This window comes from Leptonotus elevatus, chromosome 8 (assembly GCF_054856555.1).
Source record: "Leptonotus elevatus isolate MCC_2025b chromosome 8, RoL_Lele_1.0, whole genome shotgun sequence".
NCBI classification, from domain to species: Eukaryota; Metazoa; Chordata; class Actinopteri; order Syngnathiformes; family Syngnathidae; genus Leptonotus; species Leptonotus elevatus.
In genome coordinates, this window is record NC_141246.1 from 17,794,786 (window position 1) to 17,822,762 (window position 27,977).

The window sequence follows — 27,977 nt, forward strand, 5'->3', positions numbered from 1 at the left end:
CTCACATTTCATACATACTCTCAGGCATGTAAAAGAACTGCAAAACGTGGCAAGAAAATGAACCTGTGACCTGATCTTAAGTATATTTGTTTTATTATCCAGCAACGGGAAATGGCACGGAACTTTTGCGAACAAAGCGAATATCTCCGGCAAACTTTCAGCACTGGATGAAACAGCTGCAATCGGTAGGCTTGGTATTTGTAAATAAATAATTTAAAGCCCCTTTTAGCCTGCCTCTTTGCCATCCAGCTTCTGATTTAACAGACACCGCTAATCGAACAGTGGTCTAAGTGCCCATTCATTTGGTCTCACACGTTAGTTATTTCAAAAGAGAGCAAACATGTCAAACTATTGTGCACACTAAAGTCGCATTGCTGAGTTCAATCGCAACGTGGGAGCATGTATCAGGATATGTGGTATAGGTAATGAATGATGCGGTAATCTATTGCTCTAGTCTGGTACAATCCGACTTGAGCGTTGACGGTCTGTCACATTTCACGCTGACACCAAGCGAACACACTTAGAGCTGAGACGCACATACACACACGCTGTAATATCGATAGATTGGAGTCCGCGGGATCACGTTGCAGGTTGGTAGTCGGAAAAACTCGAAAAGATTAGAGAACATGGTGTACTAACACCAGACCGTAAAAAGCGTTCGTTATTTCTTTGTAATGTCAGGCTGTCGACTTTTTGATTCCCATCTTTTATGGCTTTGCCTCTGTTTAGCGAAGAAACATGATCGGCGATTGCGGCTGGCTCGGCAAACTCAAAAGTTTTTATCCTTATTTATCTTTTTCGCTCAGAATCATGCAGTTTAAAGGTATTCTAGGCGTGGGTGGCAAGCAACTGGATTTCCCCCTCTGTGTTGGTCGCTGTAAAGAGGAGGGGTTGCGATATCTTCTCAAGCTAGCGAACCGCATTACGCAGACACGCTTAACAAGTTTAATTTGTTGCTAAAGTGGTCAAAGTTGTCATAAAGTCACCTGGGGATCAAGTAAGATGTGGAAAAAACGACTGCGTAATAATAGTATGGAATATATTTAGAACGCGATACGTTCCTCGCACTTAACGTTAGCATACCGACAACAACATCGCAGGCTTGTGGGAGCTAGCGACCCACAGCCAATTGGTACTCAATCTCATGTATATATTTTTGAAGTTGTTTTTTTTGCGTGTATTTTAGCGTATGTATGGCGCTGTGTGATTGTTGTAGTCAACCTTAATCCACAGTAAACTTTAATTATCGATAGTTAACGCTGTGGTAAAGTAGTAAATGGTCTTTTGACAGTGTGCTACAAAACTGTGATGTTAACTGTGTTACTTTTCTTTTATATTTTAAATAGTGTCTCAACGCCGTCAAGCATCCTAAGTGCGTGCAAACCAGTCGAAAAGAGGAAACCGAGGAAATCCCCCAAAAGGAAATGCCAATCGCAGCCACTGGCCAGCCGACGACTCAAGATCCCAGAGTGTGCCCCCGGCTGCCTTCCACCCCAGAGCCGGTCCCTAAAGGGGCTGATTTATTCGAAGAGGCGGGGGCGGCGGAATCGGCGGAGCGAACAGAGTACGGGGGCGCGGAGGGGGGCAGAGGAGTCGGGGGCTATAGTTACAGCCACAGCGGCATTCGGAGCTTACAACCAGCATCCACCAACAGCTCTCCGCCGCAGTCCCCAGTCGCGTCCTCCTCATTTCTCTTCCACTCCCTCCACGGCCACCAAATGGCAATGGAGCCCCCCAGGACTCGATCGCGTTCCCGGTCTGGATATTACCAGCAGTATAATGGTGGCAATGGAATTACTGGCAGTGGAGCAATAGGAACTAACCAGCAGCATCTCCAGCAGCAGCAGCAGCAGCAGCAGCAGCAGCAGCAGCAGCAGCAGTACCACCACCACCAGCAGCAGCAGCACCAGCAGCAGCAGCAGCAGCAGCAGCACCACCACCACCACCACCACATTGCCGGTGGTTGTACTCCCCTTGGGGCTCATAGCAGCCAAGCAGAGAACCAGCAGCAAACCCCGGGAAGTAACGCCTCTCCGGGTATCCAGAGACTTCCCTCTGTTCCTGGAGCTCTCCGTATCCCAACCGAAGGTAAGTTGTTGTGTATGTGTTTATGAAAATATAGACATACATTACCGTATACAAAGATAAATGTTTCGTGAAACATCTCACTATTCTGTTCACTTAAGTCCGGCTTTACTTTAGTGCAGGAGTGTAAAACTAATTGTCATTGCGGACCTTTGTGGAAAATCATATAAACGTATAATCACTTCATCATGTTATTGCTTGTGTACAATTGCACCGGCATTTCATTGTTGTTTATATTTTCAACAGAAAATGTACTTTGAAATAAATCATGTAAAATAATGACAACCAAATATATTCAGTAGGCCTTTATCTGTACATCCATTAATTTTCTATACCACTTACTGTCTATCTAGACCATAATTCTGTTTTGCAGTTTGTGTGGCTCACTGTTAGCAACATGGAAGGCAAGTGAACCACAGCAGTCTGTATAATGTGAACGGTGGTAGCCTGAAGCTTATTGAACCACTGTGCTGTGCATTACATTGCTTCAGGGAATGTCATTTGGAGAAAGGCATCCCAAAAAATACTGATACCATACTAAGCCCTTTCAAGATGTGATTTTTATTTAACCATTTTAAACCAATGGTGACAGCTTGTGAAAGGCTACAAACTACAAATCAGACAATGAATACTCAATTTTTTTAATATGACCAAATTAAATTGTATTCAACAGTTATTTAATGTTCATCAGCATTTTTCTTTATTTTTTTTCTTTATTTTATTTTTATTTAATTTTTTTTATTTAAAAAAAAGTTTCCTTTTATCGGGTTTACAAGATAATGATAATAATAGTCCTCGAGGGCTGGAGTCCTGCAGGTTTTGGAGGTTTCCTTCTTCCAACACAAGCTGATTCCAATCAACAAGATCGTTATCCGGCTTATGCAGAGCTTGCTGATGAGTGGATCAATATATCAGCTGTGTTGGGGAAGTGAAACATCCAAAACCTGCAGGACTCCGGCCCTCGAAGGACAGAGTTTCCCACCCCTGCTCTAAATTGTCCCTAGGTGTGATTGTGAGTGTGAATGGCTGTTCGTCTCTGTGTGCCCTGCGATTGTACCCCGCCTACTGCCTGAAGACAGCTGAGTTAGGCTCCATTACCCCCGCGACCCTTGTGAGGAATAAGCGGTTCAGGAAATGGATGGATGGATTTAAATATCGGTACACCTCAATGGAGATGCTGTGTGACCTTGCAGCCACCAGAGGTGACCAATCATTGTGTGTGTATGTGGGCTTAAAACCTGGAAATGTATTTAGATCGTGTGTGAACGCTTACGTTGACGAAGCCATCCTCCACGAAGACAGCAAAAGTCAGGGTTTGAAATACTTTGGAGATTGTCCCAAAATAAATTGATGTAGTTTCGTCTTCAACTCCTTTACTGAGATGAACAGCTAGTGCAATTCTAGCCGCCATGCGTTGCCGCTGTCATTTTTGCTGAGCTGAGAGAGAGTGTTGTAACCACGAAGTGGGTATGTACTTAAATAATGAGTAGCAATTTTTCATCACAACAGCGGCAAATTTAATTCTGCTCATTTCTGCACCTCTTTGCCTTTCAAAGGCTATTGCATGCAAACAACAAACCGCATAGATATCACACTTACAAAATATGTCACAGACTAGTTTTGACATGTTATTCATAAAAGAGTGGGAAATAAATTGTTATTTGACCTTTACGTGAATAAAAAAAAAAAGTACAACTGCTTACCCTTCGAAGAGGCCTGACACACCATGAAGAATAATTAACAGGAATATTGTTCTTCGCTGTTTTTTTTTTTATGGTTGTTCATTAGTCGTTATGCTATTAGCAAACATTCAAAGGCTTACAAAGCATACATCTCTTTCGTGGCATTTAAGGGTATTGTAGCTGGCTGGTTGTCTCTTTTTTTTTCTCTCCGGCCTCTCCCCACTCCCAGAATGAGCCATGCTTGTGTGGAAGGTTGAGAGTGAAGTAGACATTCCATGTCCATTCATTAAGTGCTAGTCACCTGCGTGAGGCATGAAACCAACAGTAATGTTATCCTGTTGTACTTTTAGTTTGTCCTGCTCTTCTCCAGTGACTCAAATTTCTTTTAGTCTAAAATTTCTCTTTATATATCATGAAAGTATGTTTTCCCTAACCTCTTTTTTTATTCTGTCATATAAGAGTTCAGTCATTGTTGGTGTAGAGTGGTACATATGCCTGACTTTGGTGTCGGCAGACTGCAACGGGGGTTCAATTCCCACTCAGTCATGGTGTGAATGTGAGTCTGAATGGTTAGCTGTCTCTGTATGTGTCCTGCGACTGATCAGCAACCAGTAAATGGTGTAGTCTGGCTTTTGGGCTAAAGTTAGCTGGGATAGACTTCGTCACCCTGCGACACAAAGCTCACAAAGCTGCAGAAGTGCCAAGTGTGTCTGAGGCTAGAGCGCTTAGACCTGTCACAATAATTACTATATCCACTTGTCACTCGTTAAATAAAGTGGTCATGATACTTTTTTCCCGGACTCGATAAATAGTTATTTATATGCCTCAATGTTTACATACATCATCAGCAGTCAGTTGCACTGTTTCATTCCATCTTCTTCAGTCGCAGTAGAGGGGCCACCTTCTATTGTGGAGAAATTCTTGTGATTATTATTGAATAAAAACGAGTACATTTATCCCTGTGTCCTAATTAACAATCACATGCTATGGCTCTTTTCTGTGTCATATTCTGGCTCAGCATGTATTTTCACTGTCGCATTCATCTCTTGGTTGCCTTTGGATCAGGCAACCCTTTCTGTGCCCCTCTGGTCTATTTGTGCTGGCCTCCTCATGCACATTTGTTTAATGGAAAGATCGTTTTAATGGACTGCCGGTAGCAGCAGCAGCATAGGGACAGTCCATCGTGCCACTCTCTCTACCACTCGTTGTCTGTCTTCTCCATCCTTCTGTTTGTTACAGAAGTGAAAACATGTACTCTGTTTTGTACTTTATTTGTCTTGTCACCCAGGAAACCCCCTCTGGTTTGGGGGAAAAAATATCATGTTTTGGTTGGCCAAGTAGCCAGAGTTCCCGTCAACACTTTAAATAAACAACAAAACACTCTCATTGGTCAGTCAAAGAGCATCACAGTGGAGGATGCGAGTGACCCGTAAATTAGCCCCCGGTCCAAGGTATAGACTCTCATCTAGTTTGGGAAAATAACACTTTTAGATGGACTGACAGAGGGAATGACAAAAAGCCTTAAGCAAAATTGAAGGTGGAAAGACTGAGGTAAAAAAAAAAAAAGAAGTGGAAAAAGCAGTAAGTGTAGTGTATGGCATCAAGAAAGATGGATGTGAAAGCGGTGACAAAGATAGGAATGAAAAGGAGTGTTAAAGATGCAAAACAAAATTGCATTGCAGTGTTCCCTTGTTACTTCACGGCACAGTTATTTGCGGTTCTACTCAATCGCTGCAGGGTTTTCATTTGTGACCATAACTTCAAACATTGCAGTTTAACCTAGCTATTATGCAGATTTTCCAGCTATATTTACATCTAAGTCGGACCAGCCAATTAATTTCGATTTTATTTTTTGTTGGTTTTTTTTATAGGAAATTTGTTTTGAAAAAAGTGAGACCATGAACAGATTGACAGCTTGTTGCAGAATGCAGCCTAAAATCAGCAGCTCTGTATTTATTTTAAGTTAAATTTATTAAAAATACAGTGCAATATTTAGCGCCATCTAGTGGTGAACTAAAAATTGGGTCAACCGCCGCTTACCTTCCACAGCTGAGGCCTGCAGGTGGTCATCGCTGAGTCCCGTAATTCGGGCTCCCGCCGCTTGTCGCCTTCTGCTTTGCTCTCACCAACTTTGACTAGCTTTTTTTTTCTTTTCTTTTTTAACTAGCTTCTCTCGCTAACCGCTCTTGTTAGCCACTCCAGTCTATGCCTCCGCCTAACTCACGCAAGCCATTTTTGTTAGCTGCTTCGGCTAACTCCGGCTCGCTTGACGGCTGCCAAGTCACCGTCGCTTGCCAAGATGCTCACTCACTCCAAATAAATAATGGGTGGTAGGCTTGCGATGTGTGGTCTCACTGCGTGACTGAAGTGTGCGTGCTTCGAAAAGCACATGTTTTGGCTGCATTCTATTATATTTATATATTTAGCAACTACTAGTGGTGAACTTTTGCACACTGTATCTTTAAGTATAATAAGTATTTATGTGTGTGTGTGGGGGGGGGGGGGGGTTGTAATACCTTTAAAGGCAATACCCAAAGAAAGAAAAAAACTGTACTTTGTGGATTTCGCCTATTGCAGATATTTTTGGGAACGTAACCCCCACAGTAAACGAGGAACACTGTGTTGCAGTCACCGTAACCAAGAAGAGAGAGGATTGTCACTCCTCGAAAACAGTCGAGCTGTTCAGATACTGTGACTGGAGGGAGTTGAAAATAATTTGCTGGAAGCAAATCTACAAGAGGGAATAATACTGATGGATAGAGACCAGAAACTGTAAGGAAAGGCGTGGGTAAAAATGTAAGAGTTGTGATTACAACAGTTAGGAAACTTAGAGTTCACAGTTTACCAAATTTTAGATCCACTTGTTACAGTATGTGTTGATGGGCAAAGGCATTCATCTTTTCCCTGCTTTTCAAATCTCATAATATTGTGTTCACTTAAATGCCCGATTGTGGCGTGTCTGCGTGTCCTTAAAAACAATTGTTGTAGAATGTATAAAGCTATCAGTTGGTGATCATCATTCGTTTTATGAAATGAATCAATTAATAGTTATGTTCAATTCAAGAGGAAATTGTAGAGGTGCTTATGGGTGTGTTTTCTCTGTATGCCTTTTATTAGCTGTGTTTGTGTGCATCCGCCCTTTGCTTATTGCGTGGTTGGATTAGGCTGCAAAGCACTGTCTAACAGAAACATACTTGCATATGACATTACACAACAGCAGAAACATCCTGTCTGTGCACGTTGGTCACCAGCCTGACGGAAGGTGAAGTAAGAGTACGATGATAGTTGAAGTGTAATGAGTTACCGAAAGGACACACCAGTCAAACAAATCGAATCAACAATAGAATTTAGTTGACACTGAGACTTACAATGCAGTCGGACAGGTAGGTGTAGATCACATAGGCTTTTCAATTCAGTGACATTGCTAAACAAGCACCATGTTTTGCAGTACTAAGCCACAAGCCGGCTGTTGCTGCTTCATCCGGGAAGTGGGTTTGGTGTAGAAATTTGACAGCATACGTCAGAGAGTAAATGATTTCGATAAAGAGTCATTCTATGTTTAGTTCAGAGTCTAGGGTGTATAGCAGGTTTCATAATGAATTCTTTATTTTCAGTTATAATTTGGGGTTGAAAGATAACCAAAAATGGGGGGAAGAACGAACAAATGTTGGACAATGAAGTAGGCGTGAGAAGGTGGGATTCATGGTTAGCCAGGTAACGGCTGGGCAGACGTTACTTAGCCACCTATTTTGAGCGTGTACACCAGCTTGTTACTTGAATCTCTTTTGCACCAAGGTGTGAAGTGTGCCTTGACATGTGTTCAGGGGGGTAGGGTGAAGTGTGTGGGTGTGCATTTGTGCTTCTCATACACATGCTTGCTCAGAATCGCCTCTTTATGTTCCATAAATCTGATATGTAAATATGGCAGGTGACATTTCTGTCCAATTTCTAATGATTAAGATGTTTTGATTTTGGTTGCTTTCTTTTATTTCAGTGAATACATAAATGACAATATTAAAATATACTTTGGTTAAGGTATTTTGATGCTGATCCAAATTCGAATTCATGGTTGGCACTGGGTCATCAAACCTCTTAGCCCAATGTGACTAAACAGTATAAAAATCATCTTAACACATAATCGATGAATCATTTGGGGCAATTATTTTACTTACAATATCTTTGTAATTAGACAAAATATGGCATTTGCTAAATTTGTTTTTACTTTGGAAAACAATGATTAACATTTCCCCCTATTTTCTGACGTTACAACCCACACCAATAACTGAATCATAATCAGTTCATGAAAAGAAATAGTCAATTTACTCTCATGAAGGAAATAATCATTATTTGCAGCCGTAGAATGAATAACATGTGATTGTCATGTATTGTAGTTCAACCTGAAGCAGCCTCTGAAGTGTTTATCAAATTAGCCCTTCCTCCGCATTATTCAGTACCCAAAAAATAGCTCTCAGTTTTAAAAAGGTTGATAAGTACATCACTCCCTCTCGTGATATTACTTAATGTTTTTTAATTTGTTTTTGTGTTTAAATAATTAAATAATACCAAATGAAGAAAAGTAATTGGTTAATAATAATAATAAACAATCGGGGGAAATTATTTTGCAATAAACTTTAATGCAATTTTAAAAAATCTGATAATTGATTTGATTATTTGATGGAATAATCAATACAATACTGATTCTAAAAATATTAAACGGTGACAACTGACAACCCTAACCTAGTCATTAAACAGGAATGAACTTCACCATCTTATTTTCCATCTAGCTTTGAAGTCGGGGCTTGCGAGTTTCGAAATGGTGTGATTTTGATCAACCAAACTGGCTTTCATCAGTTTGATGGCGAACATGGGAAATATTCACCTCGACACACTGTGTTTCAATTCGCCATCGACAATGTGGCGAGTGGGAACTGCGAACCCTGGAATTGTTCAGCTTTGGCTGAGGTCTACTCTGCGTTCTACTTGAGGCCATCACAGTTATCTGTGTAAAAGCAAACATTTAATACTGGGAAATCTCATACATTTGTGCATGTGTACCTCCACCAAATATCTGCTGCTTGCCATTGACCTTAAAGGACAGGGCAGTAAGAAGAGGAAAACTGTAGGAGAAGTGGACGCAGATGATGTAATAGTGCAAAGCATAGAAATGTGGATGTTGTGAGATGAAGCAGCGGGGTGCATGGGAGAGAGAGACAGATAGGGGGAAAAGGGGCTGGTGCCAGGCAGGGAGGGTGATGGAGTGATGGGGGTGTCTGAGGGAAGAGCAGAGTGGGATGAAAAAGGGTGGAGAGGTGAAGGAAATGGATAGAAATAGCTGATGCACTCTGAGGCATACAGAAAATCAATAGCAGTCAAGAGGGGAAGCCACATCCCCCATCCAGTGCCCCCGCTCTTTTCTCTCACCTCGCTCCATCCTGTTTTTTTACTCTCCACCTCTCCTGACTTTTCCTCTCCATTCGTCACTCTTTCATGTGCGTTTTCAACCTTGTCCTCTGCCCCTCTATGGCAATCACATTTGCCATTCCCAGAAACTGCAAGAGTTCAAATTTGGAGATTGTAACTTCACACTTGTAGCATACAGTAGGATGTCCATATCAACTTTCAGGGATGTTTTTCCACTGTAATTTGACAATCTTTTTGAAAACATTGCTTGTTCTTTAACTGTAAAACACTTTTTAAAAGCTGAACAAATTCTCTTGCCACACAGGCTCGACATGGGCTTAAGTGAGTTTGTGCTGGGAGCTGGCAGGACGAGTTTGTTTTTCTGAATTGGATCACATTTGTTTCTCTAATGGCGCTCCAGGTCGAGAGAATAACACAGACATAAGATTGCAATTTAAAAGGAGCTCAAGACTGCAGAAATTGGACAGTAAAAATGACATTAGATTTGAAATTAAAAAATATCCACTGTCGTAATTCTTAGTAGATTCCTACTATGCTGTACTCCCCTTAGCAGAGAATCAAAAGCAGTGTTTTTTAACCTGGATTCGCTGGAACCCCAGAGGTTCGGTGAGTCAGTCTCTGGGGTTCGGCAGAGGTCAAGACACACGCACGACTCATATGATTCGTGATGACACACCCGCTTGGCCATCAGGCTGCAGGTGATCACACTACATTGCTTGGCCTTTCTGTGTTGCAGAGAATTGGTGCGCTCAGTGATTCTGATTTCCTTATCATTGTAATCCCTTCATACTAACTGTTGAGCAAAAAGAGTATAGTCTGACTAATATGTGCAATATGAATTTACATGTATAACAGACCGTATGGTGTTCCACAGGGTTCAATTCTGGGGCATCTGTTGTTTTCATTGTATATGCTGCCCCTGGGTTCCATTTTAAGAAAACAGCAGTGGTTGTTTTAAAGTGCTCCATAAATATAGTGTTGAGTTGAGTGATGGGAGTCAACGTCCTAACTGCATGATTTGCACTGCCAAGTTGAGCAATTCTAGTCGAGCGCAGCTAGCTGTCTAGCAAAAGTAAAGGAACCCTTCCTTAAGAATACAAGAACAGAACACTTTCTGAATCAGATTCGATGAAAAGGCTGCTCTTCCTGTTCATTTTGTTCACCAGTAAACACCATCGTGAATTAGAAAAAAAAAATCACATTTTATTTTTCAATTAAAAAAATGGGTTCATTGAATGCGGATAGGAAACTGGTGGATTTCGCTTCCTTCAACAAGGTTAAGAAGAACGACTGATCTGAAACGTGTGGTGTTTGCAGTCGTGTTCATCCAACAGGGGACATGATGTCATCTAAACATTTGAAACCTGTTCTCTAACTTCTATGTTGTGCTCCCAAGGGTGACTGTGACTGAATGACTGGCCTCTGACTCAATTTACTGGACTCTGACAATGTGCAAGTGAGCGCCTATTCAGGGAGAGAGCAGCGTTTTTGCCCATTGTGAACGGTCAATGAGTGTTCTGCACATGCGGCCACTGAATCCCATGAATACCCCACCAGTCCTCTGGCCCAGATCATACTCTTTTAACTGGGTTCCTCTACTCTAATGTTAGCTTTACTTACCTCAACCTTTTCCATTAATTTACCTTTTCTGCTGCGGGGTGTGGAGTATGAGCGGGAAGGCTCTCTTAAGGACTAAAGAATTCAGTGGTTCAAACCTCAGTCTGCCTGCCTCTTTGTTGTCAATCATGGATTTTCTTCAAAGGGGAGCGCTGGAGTAGAAAGACTTCTGCAAACAAACTGCCATTAGGTGAAAAATGTCCTTTCTATTAAAAGCCATTTTTGTGTATATTCCCCTTTTAGTTCAATGTTCTCAATCTCTATAGCAAAGGTAGCCTTGTGTGGCGTGCCCTTGGGAGTGCTTACCCTTGGACTGTATACTAATGCCACCATCTGTGGTGAGGACGTCCCCAGCTAAAGACACGCTCATGACAAAGGCAAAAACAAAGACAATAAAAAGATGAAAGGGTTGTGGAAAAACAAACGAGTAAAAGTCTTAGCCATGATGCAACTGGCGGTATCATTAGAAAGCTCCTCTAATCTGGGATTACTGTGTTGATTTTGCATACGTGTGCATGTGTGTGTGCGTGTGTGTGTGCGCGCATCTGTACTGTCTGATCTGAGACAAGACTGTACCATATGTGTTGTGGTCACTTTTGCGTGGCACAAATGTTCAATATGCACAAACAAGTTGTTTCCCCCCGCTGCGATCATATGATTCTCCACTGCATGAGAACAAAAACAACAAAAGGATTAAATTGTTGGTAGAGATAAACAAGCGAGTGAGTGATTGGTTGTGACTATACCATCCATTTCCAGAAATTGTGTCATCATGTTGATTTATTTTATTTTTTATTTTATATCTTCTGCGTAACAACTGGTCCTGTTTGATTCTTTTTGGCATATAGCCTCACCATGCGCCTATGACATTTCATATGAACGTGTGAGATGAATTTAGTAAACACCACTTTGTTACAAATTAAGCTTCATCTCCCACTATGTTGAATAATTCTTCTTTTCACTTTGTGTAGGAGCCTCAGGTGGGTCTTACCATTACCACCAAGAGCATGCTTATGGGGAGAGTGACAAGGTAAGATGATATTATTATTTTTTTGTTCCTGAAAATTGATAACAAACAATGCTGTTTTGACTGATCATAAACAACTACAGCTTCATTTAATTTGAAAACGCTTATTAAAGTGAATACTTTTTTTAACTGCTATTATTGTTATTGTTAGACCGATTATCAATTGGGCCGATTATCGTTTGTTAAAATGACAAATATCGGCATCGCCCTTTTTACAAATCTGAAGGCCGATAAAGCTTGTATCTTACTTGAGCGGTGAATGCTTGCTACCAACCGTAGCGAATTGAGGGTTTTTATCAAGATTTGTAATATCAAGTTCAGGGTTTATTATACTGACTATGATGGGTGACTACCGATACCAGGTATTGGCAATACCAGTTTTATTTCAATATATCGGTACTCACGGTGGCGACCGATACCATTATCGGCCGTTCTCCTGCGGTCATTTTACGATCAGGGGACAAGAAATGAGAAATTACAGTATATGAATACAAAGTTGCCATTAACTTCATGCAATTTTAAGGAAAAATTATATATTGGGATATATTGGTCTTTCTTTAAAATCATCTGTCATTTATGGGTGGGTAATTTTATTTACTAGTGGTATCGGTATTTTGTATCAGTAGCGGTGACTACTTGCGTATCGGTTGCGAAAAAGTGATATCAAACATCCTTAATCCTTACCATGTGCCATGGTGTCTATGTATTCTGAAAATTCAACTGACTCCCTTTAATTCTTTACAGGCAACATGATAATTCCATGTTTCAATAATAAGAATAATAGTTCCAATATATGACTACTATCATGTTAAAGCATTTATTCATTATCAGTCACTCAGGCTAGAGGTGGCGAGCAAATAAGGTAGAGGTGGCCGCCTCTGAATTTTGTACACAGGAAAAACCCTGGATGTTCACAGAAAGTTTTTACTTACTTGTTGCAAAGACATTTCGAACATATTCAGATTATTTTTCACTGTCAGCTAAGACCTTTTGAAACCTTTTACAAACCCCGACGAAAACACAAGATAAGCTACATTCGCAATTTCACATGCATTTGTTGCTGAGATACAGGGAACTTTTTATTTATGGATTTATTTAAATTTCCAATTAATGGATGGTGTTGACACTGGGAATTCCCTGCACTTGTTATTTTTAAAAATAAAATTAAGAAATTATGTTAAAATTTTGGAAAACTTTATTTATAGTAGAACATTTTAGATAACAATTTACTTGCTTAGTTTTTAATCTAACACATGCTGATGAAGTTTTGTTATAATTTTAAAACAAAGCTGTCCCTTCTTTATGTTTAAAATGAAAAGAAAAGTTGTTGTTTTTTTTAAACATTTGATGCTAATATTTTCCTTTTTTACTGCAAATGATTTTCGGCTTGAAATATTGGTTGACTACTGATAATCGGTATCGGTCCTGTTAAAACAACATCGGTCTATCACTAGTTATTGTTGTCAACTAAACACTGAAAATTGTACTATAGTAGTTGAAAAATGTTTATCTAAATTTTTCCCCCCGCCAAATTTGAAGAGCACCGGTTATGTGTTAATTATTTTGACATTTAATGTTATGAAGACGTCTTCGACATATTTTGATCCACTGCACACGATCAGTCTGCCCTTTTTCTAATCAGTTAATTATTTGCATAATTTAAAATGGAAAAAAATGACCCCGGTATTTTGACATGAACAAATATTCTAAATGTGATACACATGCTTTACTTTAATGCATGAAATTATGTTTATTGCTCAAACACAACCTGTGCTACCTTAAACGTAGCCATCCGCTGTCACGCTAAAGGAAAATCTGTCGTCAAAATTAATAGTGCGTTAATTCATGATTAATGCAATATTTTTTTGTGATTAATTAATCAATTAACGCTTTAACTTTGACAGCACTAATTGTATTACACTACTGCACCCGCAGTCTTCATTCACATTGAACAAAGATGGTGAGTTACCATCCACCTATTTTCCATTCCAATTTTCTAGAATTGTGAAAGTAAAGCTGAATGGACATGCGAGAACTTGTGGGGGGTGAAAAAAGGGCCACAATTTAGCTCTTTTTTTTTTACGCTGGTGGGTGTGGATTTTTTAGCATATCAATAAAAGGAAAATTTGGCTATGGAAGCAGGTTTTGTTAATATTCGATGATAGGGAAGTTGCACGCTTTGACAGAGTATTACGTCAAACAGACATATTGTAGTTGCAACAAATGGTGGCAGACGATAAAGTAAGATATGTTTATGGAAGAAATGAAAAGTTTCTGGAATTATCAAAAGAAGCGAAAATTAATCTTTTGTTGACAGTCAGCTGAGTGTTTTGTGGCAAAGAGACGCTCTGATATGATGTAATCTCATAGAGCAGTCTCCTCTCCTATAAATATTTGCAAAATAATACAGAATAGTAAGTTTGTTTTGCACATTTTCACTAAATTCACATAAAACCCTAAAATCATAGACGTCACCAAAGGTTATTTGGAGGACAAGAGCAGTAATTTACTGTTTCTCTTATACCAAGTACCGACACACTACTGGTCTGGCATGCATATTATAATTTATAACCCAAATTCTATGCTTTCTAAATAGCACATTGGATGTCTGTTTCTCCTCTGTACTCCTGTTTCTCTGTAAGGAAAAGGTCAACTTCTTTTACATTTGAAAAGTTATTCGTAGCATTTAATAAAACGACATCAACATTTTAAAAAAAAATAGTCAAATGTGCGTATTAAAAGCAGCAGATTAGTTGCAAAGCATTGGAGAAGAGAAGGGGAGAGGGGGATGCTGAGGAAGGTGTTGCAAAGAGCTTGCAGGGAGGGGAGGGTGGTCGCATGAGGCCAAAAGCAGGGAGGGGGTTTTGCTAATGATTTCACTTCCAGCTGTGGGGCTTGCTTGGAGTGAGAGATTGGAAGGAAGAGAGGAACAGTGGCAGATGAAACAAAATGAGCTTTCAAATCTCGTTAATAGAAAGAGAATAAGTGGGGGAGGGATCGGTGTTTGTGGAAACATGCCTGCAAATATTAATGACTCTGTTCAAGCAAATGACCATATTTGCTCTCTGTGCTGCACACCCACAATTCTAGACTGAAAAACTTGGGCCTTGTTCTCTTCTTAAGGTGTGTCTCAGCCTTCACTCTAATTTGGATCACAGCATTGACAGCGAGGTCTTAACAGCTGCCTGCCACAGTTAGTCCATGTATGCAAGTGTGGACATAGCCAAGCAGAACATGGCGGGGTGTGTCTGTTCGCATGCTTCGGGATATCATTCCTGCCTGATGTTTGCTCTCAACCGAATGTGGACAGAGCAAAAAGCAACAAGGGAGCATGCTTGTGGTCCTCTCATTTTAGAATGTGCTGTATTATCACCCCCAGTGCAGTTCACAGTGTTTCTAAGCTGTGCTGGAAGGCACTGCGTGCGTTCATCTTGTGTCAGCAGGGTTGTTGTTTTGTTTTTTTTTCCCCCTTCCTGTGTGTACTCTGGTATTTTGGGCTGAGTGGAAACATGTTTGGACCAGGCTTGTGTGTTCTAAGAGAGTGTTCTGGTCCAACATAAGGCCGCATAAAGCCATATTGCTGGAGGACACGTGCACTCTCTCTCTCTTTGTCTGACAAGACTTCACTCCCCCCTAATGTTGGTAGACGAGGCCATCAAACTTTCATGCTAATGGGCAAAAAGTGCGTGTGTATGGCACACCCATGTTATCTAAAAACCTCCTGTCGTGCCCCCTCAAATTTCAGGCCAGGATCTTGGACAGGAGGGGTAGGTGTAGCAAAAGGGGAAGGAGCAAGGATAAGGGGAGACTACAGACGAGTTGAGTGGTAGTGGGAGGGATGGGGGTGATGGAGTAGGGTTCGGGAGCGTATGTTGAAGGAGGGGTATATGTCAGGGTTGGATGGAAGAGGCTTGCTTGGATATGAAAATGGGCACAGTGGGTTGTCCCAAGGGTTTTCTGATTGGGGTGAGCTTAGAATAGAGGATGCAGAGTGTTGGGTCAGAAAAGAGGGGGTTGTGAAAGATGCGCAGGGAGGTTTGAGTGTGGGGGTGGAGTGCAGGTGCCCGCCGTCCTGTGTAAGACGTACAGTAATTGAAGTAATATTGCACGGTACATGTTAGGTAACATTTGGAGCCATCTTTGTTTTTTTTAACTACAAGAATGTTGCATACATAGATACTTCATACTAAATAGCGGTAGGGGAGCAGTGTACCACATTTTTTGTTTTTAGCTTTTGTAGAAATTCCGTCATGCGATTTGTATCTTTATAATTCTGTGTCTGTGCCTTTTCAGATGAAGAGCAACACTCACTTTTTTCCTTTGTAGTGCTCTTGCTTGACAATAACATTTTCATATTATGTAGACATGGGCCAGTTAGTGATTTCAAGGTATACCGCGTTTTAAAAAAAGTCATGCTTTCTAAACACAAACGTTCCATCAACGATATGAGCTAGTTTTTTTTAAAGCTGTCACCAATACGGAAAAGTGTGTGGCACCAGCAGTGTGCAGCCAAATGGCCAATTTCCATAGTACTTGCGCCATCCTGAAACAGCTGGTGTGGTCGCTTTTCCATGACATTTTTTTCATGGAAAAGTGCGGTTACAATGGAACAGTTCCTCAGAGCCTTTTCCAGCCTGGTTCTAAAACGCAGGCCGAGCAGGGCCATGATGTCACTGTTATCTGGTTGACCAACAGATGTGTAGGTGTTTCTTTAGCGACGCAGCACTCAACTCACATTTCCTGGTTTTAAGTGAGCAAGGCAGAGCCATCGTAAAATCGGCAGTCATAAAAATGCTGTATATTACACAGTACGCATATATTGGGTTTAACAACAATACGTATGCTTAGTATACACCTACACTAAATTTACAGTTTCATATGTACCTGTGGATGAAATAAGTGAAGATGTTGTAAAAATGTTCACAATCCGTCTGTGCATCTCTGCCGGATACGTTCAAGTGAATGGGTACGCGCAGGGTCCATTCAGGTGAATGAGAAAATTCATATAAAAGTTATTTAGCTAAGCATTGCAAAATAATACATTTTCGAACTGTCATTGCAATACCACAGTGCCATGAATTACAATATTTTTGCTCAAGATTATCATACCATCAACATCTCACAACGTCCAATGCCAATTTCCGAAGCAAATTCATTTGATTTAGGTATACAAATTCACAGATGCTAATAACATTAAGTAAAAGAAAAAAAGCAAGTGCTATTGCTTGTAGTGTCTAATGTATGTAGGCCAACATCATTCAGAAAGCGCACAAGCCATGTTTTGTATTTCAAAGACCAAGTCCGATTGATTGAACTAGGCAGATTGTGAGCATTCTGATGTTAAGTCTATGAAGTCATTTTGAAGATGTCAATCACTGAAGGGCTGTCACTTTTATTTATTTATTAAATTGTAGCATGCAGTACTACATTGTCATATGGATCATAAGCCATTTTATCCGTGCAAAACATTTTTTCATTATTCTTTGAATTTACTGGGTTAACCTGGGACCTCGGGTATCTTATTTCATGCCATAGCATGTGGAAATGTGTTGGAACGACAATAAAAATTCATTGAATCCTTGAAAACGTAACTTTAAATATAAGGAAAATAAAGGAAATAAAATCTGATTATACCAAAATAATAGCAATAAACACTGTAAAAATAAATATCGGCTCTTCCTGCTATGGCCTCTTAGGGGCAGTGTGGTGCCATGCATGCATGGAGTATACACTTGATAATGAATTCAGAAGAGTAGAAGAAGCTCTTAATATCAAACTCAATTTTCACAGATTAGGAAGAATATTTGCCTTTGAGATTTGTTATATTACCTGTCTGTATGTGTTCCTACAGCGTTTGCGCGTGAATATTTGAAATAATATCACACCTGGAAGTTGTCAACGTCAATGGGATTTTACATTGACATAAGCATTGGCGATGTTTTTAAAACTGTGTCTCTCGTTTCTTTTCTTTCTTTTTTAAATTCATTCATTTTTTCCTTTCGGACGTATCACAACAACCTCCAACACAACAGACACCACATCTTAACATACGGAAAGAAAAAAAGGGCTGATGGGATGAAGCCATGGCATGGTCTTGTATTTAAATATGCAATGTGTGTCATTATTTTTGTTGTATGCTTAGTTTCACAGGAAACTCCAACTAGGGTGCGTTAAACAGTAAGAAGCACGCTCAGGGAGGGCAGAATCACATAAACGTCACTCGCTTGCTGCACAAGCAACTTGGTGCATTCAGGGAACGCTAAGGCGTGAACTTGCAAAGTTGCAAACGCGCCATGCCCTTTGATACATTCATCGATATTCTTAGATTATAATGTTTTTGAGATCCTGAGAAGCCATAATCAAAATCAATTGCCTAGCCCTATGAGGGTAGATCCACTGATAATCAAATCTATTTGTTTGCAGTGACCCAAGTTCCTTGCCTCTAATCAAACCAGCTGCCTGTTTGCTTTGTGCACACCTCTTTTTGTGCATTCCAATCATGTTTGTTCATGAAGACCTCAAGGCATTATAGTTATTTGTCTTTGTTATAAGATGGCTGTGCTCATCTCTCATCCAGCGCAACTTGCGGCTGACACTGTGGTGTCTGATTCTTGAGTGAAAATACGTTCAGTTCAGGCTTGTTAGAACAGCGCTGTGGACCTCCAAGAAGCTTCAGTAGGTATTGTTCTATATAGGCTGTTGAACACAAACAGTGGCAGCTGTCCATATGTGTCTGTCTGGAGGCGTTTCCATAGTGTGTGTGCGTGTGCGTGTTTCTCTCTGCAGCCTGCTCTCCAGCTGTTTCCTTTTAGCTATCACACTGCTCTCAGGGTTGCTGAGCTGTGTGTGTGTGCTTGCGTTAAAAGTCACAGCCACTGAGTCTTTTTTTTTTTTTTTAAATCACACTTTACCAACCTGTTTCTCATAAAGAAGGTAACTCCCGGCAGGGAGACAGGAGGTGGGGGCGGGTGCGGGGGGGGGGGGGGGGGGGGGGGGGTGGAGTGCTGGCTGGCCCAAATCTTTCAAAGGTGATCAAACCCTGTTGTACCTGTTGCACTCAAAGTTCAGTAGTCAAATCATTTCTGGGATGTTGTTCCACTGTCATTTAGCTCAGTAGTCCCCAACCGTTTCCCCACCACGGACTGGTTCATACAAGTCCGCAACTTTCGCGGACCAGCTGGTTGGTTGTGTAGAATATTCATTTGCTTAATCTGAAAAGATGAATGATGGTGACCGGTGAATTGTGTAGTTTAAAAAGTAAACTACCGTTTATAAAACTGTGCATGTCATCATGTGGTTCACACCCACGCACCAGGAATTCTGAACTGCTCCACGGGCACGATAAGTACCCCTTTTTTCCGTGTGTGCTTGCTGTTTTCCTGATTTTTGTGGCCTTGTGGCACATGACAAGTTACATAAATTACAATATACAGATCAATCGTCAATTAAAGAAACTCTTTCAATTAGTGATTAGGTAAGTAAGTATTACTTCAAGCAGCTACTTCTTTCAACTCTTTAATGAAGATGGTTCTTTTGGAATACGTCAGGGGGCAACAAGACACAAAAAAGAAAACATGCATTATTGAATTATTTTATTACTTGATTTAATTGCTTGAGTGATCTTAATTGGTTGAAACCTTTTGTGCAAGATACTATTGTCCCGTACTCAACCCCCCCTTAATTCTCAATGGTACAACGATAATGGTAGTTACTTTAGCAATTCCCCTGTATTTAAAAGTACCGGTATGACTAAACAATCTCGTGAAGTGTTCTACTCCATGTGGTCTAGCTAGACTGGAGGATGACTGGGTGCTGACACATGTGCTTGTATGACTGAGTGAGAGTCATTACCTTACAGTAAGTGACGTGACTCACCAATGACTTGACAGCGCTGACTGAGAATTTATACTCCAGCTTAACCTGGATGACTATTCAATGTGTGTGTGTCAGTTTTTTGTTGACTCTTTGATAAAGTAGAGCCAGGGTGTGGATGAATGACTCCCTTATGGGCCTGTGAGTGCATGTCTTGCCTTTTTCCTCATTTCCTCACTGTGAGAGGAAGTGACTGTGGGACCCAGAGGGCCTCTGAGCACTGGTGGTGCAACGTGCTCGCACTCTCACACGCCAACAGAGGTGTGCACATACAGGAAATGCCATGAGTCACAAAGACGCTTAGTGTCTAAGCAGTTGTATAGATTGTTGGCCAGAGGGATGGAAGAGCACAGTGAAATTGATTTGATTCGAGCGCCATGGGTCACTAACCGCAGCCCCCTTTCTCTCAACCTCCTCTTCCTTTCTCACTCTCCTCCTCCACTTTTCCACCCCTCCCTCTCCAGAGTGAGGAAAGCCCCAGTCCAAAGCGCCAGAGGCTGTCCGGTCATGCTGTCTTGGAACAGCTAACTTCTTCCGCCCCACCGCCATCCACCCCTTCTCCCCCCATTCGCCCTTGGGAGTTGGGACCTCCAAGCCGGAGACAGCCTCACCCCCACTCACACTACAACCAAGAAAGATCCCTCACACCCGTTCGCCTCAGACGCAGGTAGGCAAGCTTCGAATAATTTTTCTTTGGTAGCTGATTTCTATGTCTAGAACTGAACCCTCATCATTGGAAAAATAACATGTTCCTTCAAATTCAAACTTTATTCCAGATGCACACACAAAAAAAAGTCAGAATTTCACTCCTTTTTTTTTTTGCCACCAATAAATGTGACTTTTAGTGCCACTCATAACTTTCACAACAAAGTATTTTCCTTGTCTCTATTTTTATGTCTTCCATCCCTGAAAAGGATTGTTTGCAAGGACAATATGTATCGTTGCTAAACCTTTACACTGGTCCACATAAAATAAAACAAAACAAGAAATGTTTCTGTACTGAAGACAGTGGTACCATTACAGTTTTTGTGTTACACTCTTCGTGCTATTTTTTGGGCTGTTTTGGTAGGCTATTAGGTAACGCACTGGCCCAGCCACACAGCTTAAAGGGAACACTGCACATTCTACGAGCTTTTAAGCTAAGTTCCAAGAACAATACCTGAACTGCCAATGGATTCATAAGAACATACTGTATCTATTAGAGTATTCTAAGAGGAGATTTCGCCTCATTCTACTGCAAGGATGCCGCTTTTGTATTTTTTGGGCGGGGGACCACTTTTCTCACAGCCATTGGCTTTGAACAGGTGAACATTTATCAGGAGCCTTCAAGGACCAGCTAAAGTTTACCAGTACAGGATAACTCGACAGGTTGTAGCCTCAACGAGGCTCAGTGTACAATCTGCTAGACTTTCTGAGGCTTAGTTTGTAGGTTACGGTATTTTAGTGGCCAAGCTTTCTTGGTTTAAATTAGACGTGCACAGACATACACACATGTAGTGACTTCCTCCATAGAATGGCTGAGACCGACTCACCGAAAGCTTAAGGTTAAAGTGACAGTGTGTAATCTTTAGCGCCATCTGGTGGTGTTCTAATAATTAATTCAATCAAAAACTCACTATTGATTTCAATAATATGCACAACAAAAAAAAGTTGCATTACGTATATATTTTTTAAATAATCGTAGGTCTAGTAATCACTAATTATACAGTATTACATGGCTGGAGCCTCACCTTACAAGAGGCTGACATGTTTCCTCACCATCTTCCTGCTACGGATGCCCAAAGGACAACTTGCAAACGTAGTTAGCCCTGGCGGTGCTTGCATCGAGTGTTGGACCCAATGGGTCGACCGCCGCTTATTTTCCACAGCAGGGGCCTGCAGGTGGTCGCCGCTGAGTCCCGTGATTCCGCTCCCGCTTATCACCGTCAGCTTTGTTCTCGCAACTTTTACTGACATTTTTTTTTTTACTAGTTTCTCTTGTTAGATGCTCTGGCTAAAGCCGGCTGGCTCTGTCTTTCGGCGTCACTCGCCGAGCTTCACACTGACTGCCGAGTCGCCATCGCTCACCAAGATGTTCGTTTGCTCACCCCAAAATCACTAAATGTAAACTCTTGATCCCACTCCCAGCCCTCCTATTAGGCGTCAGCGTGGTCGCCTCTCCAGACCGTCTCGCCACTTGCCTCCCCATCATCACCCCTCGATTCAAGGCCCCGGACCACACCTGTTGCCATTGGAACACCAGGATGAAAACTTCCAACGCAACCCACATTCCTCGACACACCAGACGTACCCAACGCACACCTACAGTCAACCCCTTACACATGGAAGTGGCGGTTCGGAGGATCCCCGAGCATTCCATCCCCCCACTTTGTCCCCTCGACTACTCCACCCGGCTGCGCATCACCACCATCACCATCACCATCAGCAGCAACAGCATCATGCAACGTCACAGCAAGGGGCCATGGTCCTGGACTTGCATGACCAGGTATGCTTTGGAGCTGCTTGTGTTTGTGCCTGTTCCTGTGCGAGTGTTGTAACCGTTCTGTTGCTTATTTCCAGCTTCAGCATGGCAGCGTACCAGTCTCCTACACTGTGACCCCAGTCGCGCCTCACGGCCTAGCAGCACCGCTGTGTAACGGTCAGCACCTTCCCCCCAGCTGCTCGTCACAACAACAAGTTCCTGCCTGTAGTGTGGTATTCAGCACTGGACAACACTACCACCCGGTGAGAGCACAGTCATCTGTGGGAGTTGGCGGGCTGCTTTTTTTAGAACGTTGGGAATCTGCAAACTGCACAGATTGTTTTCTTGCTTGACATTGCCTCCTTGTGGCAGAATATGGCATAACATGATCTCACATTGACCACGTTTTCCTTTTTGTGGTGCCCATTTTCAGATGCTGCAGGCCTGTTCAATGCAACATTTGCCAGTGCCCTATGCCTTTCCCTCTCTCCTGTCCAGCGACCCTCAGTTTCTTCTTTCCCCTCAACCCCATCTCACTCATCACCCGCCACACCTCCACGCACACAGTCAGTTCTTGCCGTTCCAGACACAACAGCCACGATCGGTAATAGATATACCTTATACTTTTTGTTGTTTCATTTTATCTTTATATTGTAAACATCCATTTGCTGTTTTTTTCTCAGCCCTTACAGAGGATTGAAAACGAGGTTGAACTTTTAGGAGAGCAGCTCTCAGTTGGTGGAGGCTTTGGCTATGGCCATCACCACCATCACCATCACCACCAGCCTCCCTCCACCCTACCGCCCTCCACGCCACTCCAGTTTCTTTCACACCATGACCCCCTTTCACAAGAGCTCTTCACAGTGGTGAGTTACAGCTTTTTATCTTGAGATTATACATATATTTTTGTGGTGAGTTAATTTTTTGGGCTCTGATCTTCCACAGCCCTATCCACACTTTATGCCACGGCGATTCACCAGCCGGCGCTATCCAGCTCGTTCACAGCAGCCTGTGCCCCCTTCAACCTATCACCCGAGCTTCCTGCCTTACTTCCTGTAAGTGTTTTTAACCTCATTTTTTTGTTGGAGCAACACAGAAGAAGACATCAGGGAAACATTTCCCTTTTCATCTTTTCAAACAGGTCAATGCTCCCCGTCCCGCCAAATGTAGCTCCCGCCATTAGTCTGGAGCTTGATGTTGATGATGGAGAGGTGGAGAACTATGAGGTGCATTGACTTTTAAGTGATATCAGTGTTTCCAGCATTTCTGTGCTGTTGTAGGTGCAACTGGTGCTTCATGAAAGCATTTTCTAAACGTTGTCCCTTCCTGTTGTTTATCAAACTTTCAGGCCTTGCTGAACCTTGCAGAGCGTCTTGGAGAGGCCAAGCCCCGTGGCCTAACTAAAGCAGATATAGAACAGCTCCCATCGTACAGGTTCAACCCCAACAACCATCAGTCTGAGCAAACACTGTAAGTGTCTCAGAAGGGATGCGTTTATGCAAAAGTGCTGTGTGAAATGATGCCAACCTTGTTGTGTAGGAAAATCAAATACTGGAAATAGTTTTAAAAAAATGTAAAAGCTATAAACATCCAAGGATGGTAATATATCGTTTTGCATATTAGTTAAATAGGTCATCAAGGGGATTTCTAAGATATTGATCTACATCACCAATTAATTACATTGTACAAAACTGGGCACAAATGCCATTTCACAAACGGCAGTCCAGTTTCATTACTACGACAATTGTAAAAAATGGTAGAGAAAATATTCAATAATAGATTAAATTAATATCTAGTTAAATACAATTTCCCTCATAGAGGATCAGTTCTAGTTCTGATCTAACAGATAAACGGCACATGCAGTAATTGAATTAATAGAAGAAATAACACGAGTTTGAGACAATAGAACATATGCTATTTGAATATATATTAATCTCAGAAAAGCATTCAACACCATCAACCATTACGTATTATTCATTAAGTTAGAGAAAATAGGTATTAAATATTGTATTGGCATAGGTTTAAATTATAGCTGAATCATTTCGTGGGTTTTTTTCTTAAAAAAATACCAAAATCATTAGCAATATCAGATTTATTTAACATGACTGTTTTTGTTTTATAGATTAGATTTATGTTTAAAAAAAAGGCAAATGAACTGTGGATTAATATGAAACAAAGTTTATCTACTTCAATTAGAGTAGTTAGTGAATTTACTAAACACTTGGACATTGCGGTCTTTTTAGAGTTCACTATCACAACTTCACAAAATTTTACCAAACAAGTGTCAAAGGCAACTCATTTAATTCAGTCCGCTATCCTTCATGTATTTCCTTCATGTATGCATAAATGTACTGTTTTCTTTATACAGTGGATCGAAAGAAAGTCTACACACCCCTTTTCAGATGTCTGTTTTTGTGATTAAAAAAAAATGAGACCAAGATTAATCATTTAAAAAAATGTTCAAAAAACAACTGAGATGATGTGGTTGCACAAGTGTGCACGCTATCTGATAACTAGGGATGTAATTGTGTTCACAATTCACATTCATGTTAATTGGTAATCAGCATATCTGTTGCTGTTGAAAGCGTAACCTTAAATAAAGTTCAGATGTTCTTGAAATTTTTTGTAGCTACAACTTATAGCACAAACAATGGTCTGCAGTGAGCGTCTACAACATCAGAGAGATCTCGTTGTTCAAAGGTATCATTTATGAGAAGGGTATAAAAGAATTTGCAAGACATTAAATACGGTAGAATATAGAACACAGTGAAGACGGTCATCATCAGGTGTAGGAAATATGGTGCAACACTGATATTTTTCATTAAGAACTGTGCATCTCTCCAAAATTGATGAAAAGACAAGAAGAAAACATGTCAGAAAAACGTCAAATTGTTTCAAGAGTTTCAAATATCAGTCAGTATTGCTACAAACCCTTCAGTCTTCTGAGACTCCCACCAAAATGACTAAGTGCTGTAATAAAAGCCACAAAGTGCTGCAAGTGCAACTCACGTTTTGTTTGAGAATGAACATATATCTGTGCAACCAGGTTAGTTTACATTTCCTATTTTTCCACTTAAAATATTTCAGTTGTTTTTAAATTGAGTTGTACAGGTCATACAGTGGGGAAGTATTTGATACATTGCCAATTTAGCAAATTTTCCGATTTCCAAAAATGGAGAGGTCTGTTATTTTCTTCACCGAACAAATGTCTGAAAGTGTATACAGTATACTGAAATGATGATCTTGTCTCAATTTAGGCACAAATTTACTTAAATCTAAGACAGTTTAGTTGAACACAAAGCTGATATATTTGCAGGAATTGGAAGAATTTTCTGACCAATTAAGTGAAATTTTATTTTTATCACAGTGGTTGGGTATCACTATATTATAGTATGTACTTTATATATATTTGCACTTTAGGACTGATAAATAACCTCAAGTAATGGTAGGGTACAATTTTAACAAGTTTTACTACTTTCTACTCCTTTTTGGAACAGCAGGACCATGTTTCGATTTGGGATAATTTTTTCGTGACTTCGTGTTAAAAAATAATGAAATCACTTACTCAATCCATCAATCTCCCAGGTGCGTGGTCTGCATGTGCGACTTCGAGTCCCGCCAGCTCTTGAGGGTTCTGCCCTGCAATCACGAGTTCCATGCCAAGTGTGTAGACAAGTGGCTTAAGGTGAGTAGATTTTCAAAATGATCAATTCAAAAATAATAGACAATGACCACGGATGACAATGAACCTGCTGGGATTTATTTGCATCTAGTCTAACATGCATGCATGCGTAAATTGCTTTAGCTGTAACTGATTCAGGACAAACACATTTCTAATCTGACCCTCATTTCTTGTTTCTGTGCTATGTCCAGGCTAACCGTACTTGTCCCATCTGCCGAGCTGATGCATCCGAGGTCCAGCGGGACTCTGAGTGACTCCTTGATTTTTACTTAGATGCGCCAGGCAAATATTGAACTTCTCTCCAGTCACCATGCACATAGATGGACCAGTATTCCTTCGCCGCACATTCAAAAGGACTACGAGCAGTACACTTTTCTGCATATTGCTTCAAATTAGGAATAATAAACCCCTCACACTGCTCCGACACCTGTGCACTCTTTACTAAAAATGGCCTTTGAAACATGCACAGCACAGACATTGTATTGGTAGAAAGCAAAAAGCTTCTGTATACTTGTGGTAAACTTTGCAGGAGGAATTTCAGTCCAAAGATTTTGTCGTTACTGTTCTGGTGGAATATTTCCACCTTTTAATAGCACAGACTATCTTCTCGGCTCATTACAGTTGGTACAGTCAGCTAATTTTCATTTCTGTATATGTATTTTAGCATTCCTCTGTGAGATCAGCCTGTATGGGGTGGAAACAATATATTGTACACTGTGATTTAACCCTGAAGAGACAGACTTTGGAACATGAAATAATAATATAGGCTACTTTATGCTCCGTAAGCGTGCGTGTTTTTCTGTCCCTTTAGGTATGGAGTGTGCTACAGTGCAATAATCTCTTCCTTAACAACCCTTACGCACACAAGCTGCTCTCTGTAAGACTTATGCTCAAATGTCATAATGTAAATCTTTATCACAATTGGTAATTTGGCTCAGTATGACAACCAAACATAATGCTTTACAGAGAATGCAAGTGTTCAAGTGCATCTTCTTCTTTTTTTTCACACATCACGTTGATGTATCAAAACTAATTTTGGCTTCCCAAATTGTTGGTTTTTTTTTAACCTGATACACTATTTTCTTCTTCATCATGTCACATCCATGAAAATGATGATTATTATTATTTTCGCTCAATGGTCAAAGGGGGCTGGATGTATAGTATCTTTGAATTGTGTTGTTCTGTTTTCTGTTGCTTGGTACACTAGCGATTACCTCAATCCCACTATTTATGGCTTTTCAGACAATATTGCAATTATATGAGTTAATGCATTTTGCTGGCTTTTCCCCCATGCAAGTTCATTATTTTACTATGTAACACTAACATGGTGTCATAGGAGTTAAATTATGTATTATATCTGTAACCAAAATCATTTTGAAGGCCTGTAATGTTGATGATGAAATTTTTAACAAACATTTGTACATTTTGTATGAGAGTTATTACTAGTTATACTTTATAAAGTAGTGCAATGGTTCCTTAATCCCTTACCCTGTCTTTTGTATTGCAAAAGCTGGTTCAATAATAAATGTATAACTTTTTGTAACGTATTCTGTCTTTAATCTTTCATCCTGTTTTAGTTTAATTGTGCTTTTTACAAATATCTGGGAGGCAATGCATTAATGGTTATTCAAGAGGCTAGGACCTAGGTTAAACCGGATACATTCTGTGTATAAACCAACGATCATAAGAGGGCGCTGGCGCTATACTCTTCTTCATGCAGTTTCTTGTGCTTTCTGCGCTGCAAAAATATTGTAGCATGAACGAGCAATGATGAAGAGTACAATTCATACGATTCACCAACTCTAAAAATGTTTATCAAAACTATAAGATAACGTGTCTTCGTTGGTTTTGTCAAAAACGTCAAACGTGCTGTTAGGACATCCCTGACTACCATATAAATGTTCGTTTTATTGTTGTGGTAGGGCCAATTTGAAGCCACGCGTTGATTACTTAAGATATTAACTTGTCTGTATATAATCTTAAATAGAAAGCTGCTTGTTTCCGCTATCATAAATGTATGAAAATCATAACAGGTCGCCAAATGGCGGAGACGCAACCAAAGGTGTTAGACAAAAAAGAGACTGAATTTAAAAGCCACAAGATGCTATTTGCCTGATTTTGTTATCTCTT

At 40.7% G+C, this 27,977-nt stretch overlaps 1 protein-coding gene across 1 annotated transcript; it reads left to right on the forward strand.

Annotated features, from left to right (window-relative positions):
* Positions 1 to 456: 456 nt before the first annotated feature.
* rnf38 (ring finger protein 38) lies at positions 457 to 27,394 on the forward strand. The gene is made up of 13 exons (XM_086083734.1): positions 457 to 590; positions 1,347 to 2,088; positions 11,777 to 11,835; positions 20,169 to 20,371; positions 21,832 to 22,189; positions 22,264 to 22,428; positions 22,599 to 22,769; positions 22,849 to 23,031; positions 23,111 to 23,220; positions 23,307 to 23,391; positions 23,514 to 23,635; positions 25,751 to 25,850; positions 26,039 to 27,394. The coding sequence occupies exons 2-13, from the start codon at positions 1,425 to 1,427 to the stop codon at positions 26,099 to 26,101; spliced, it is 2,283 nt and encodes a 760-aa protein (XP_085939860.1). The 5' UTR covers positions 457 to 590; positions 1,347 to 1,424; the 3' UTR covers positions 26,102 to 27,394.
* Positions 27,395 to 27,977: the final 583 nt, after the last annotated feature.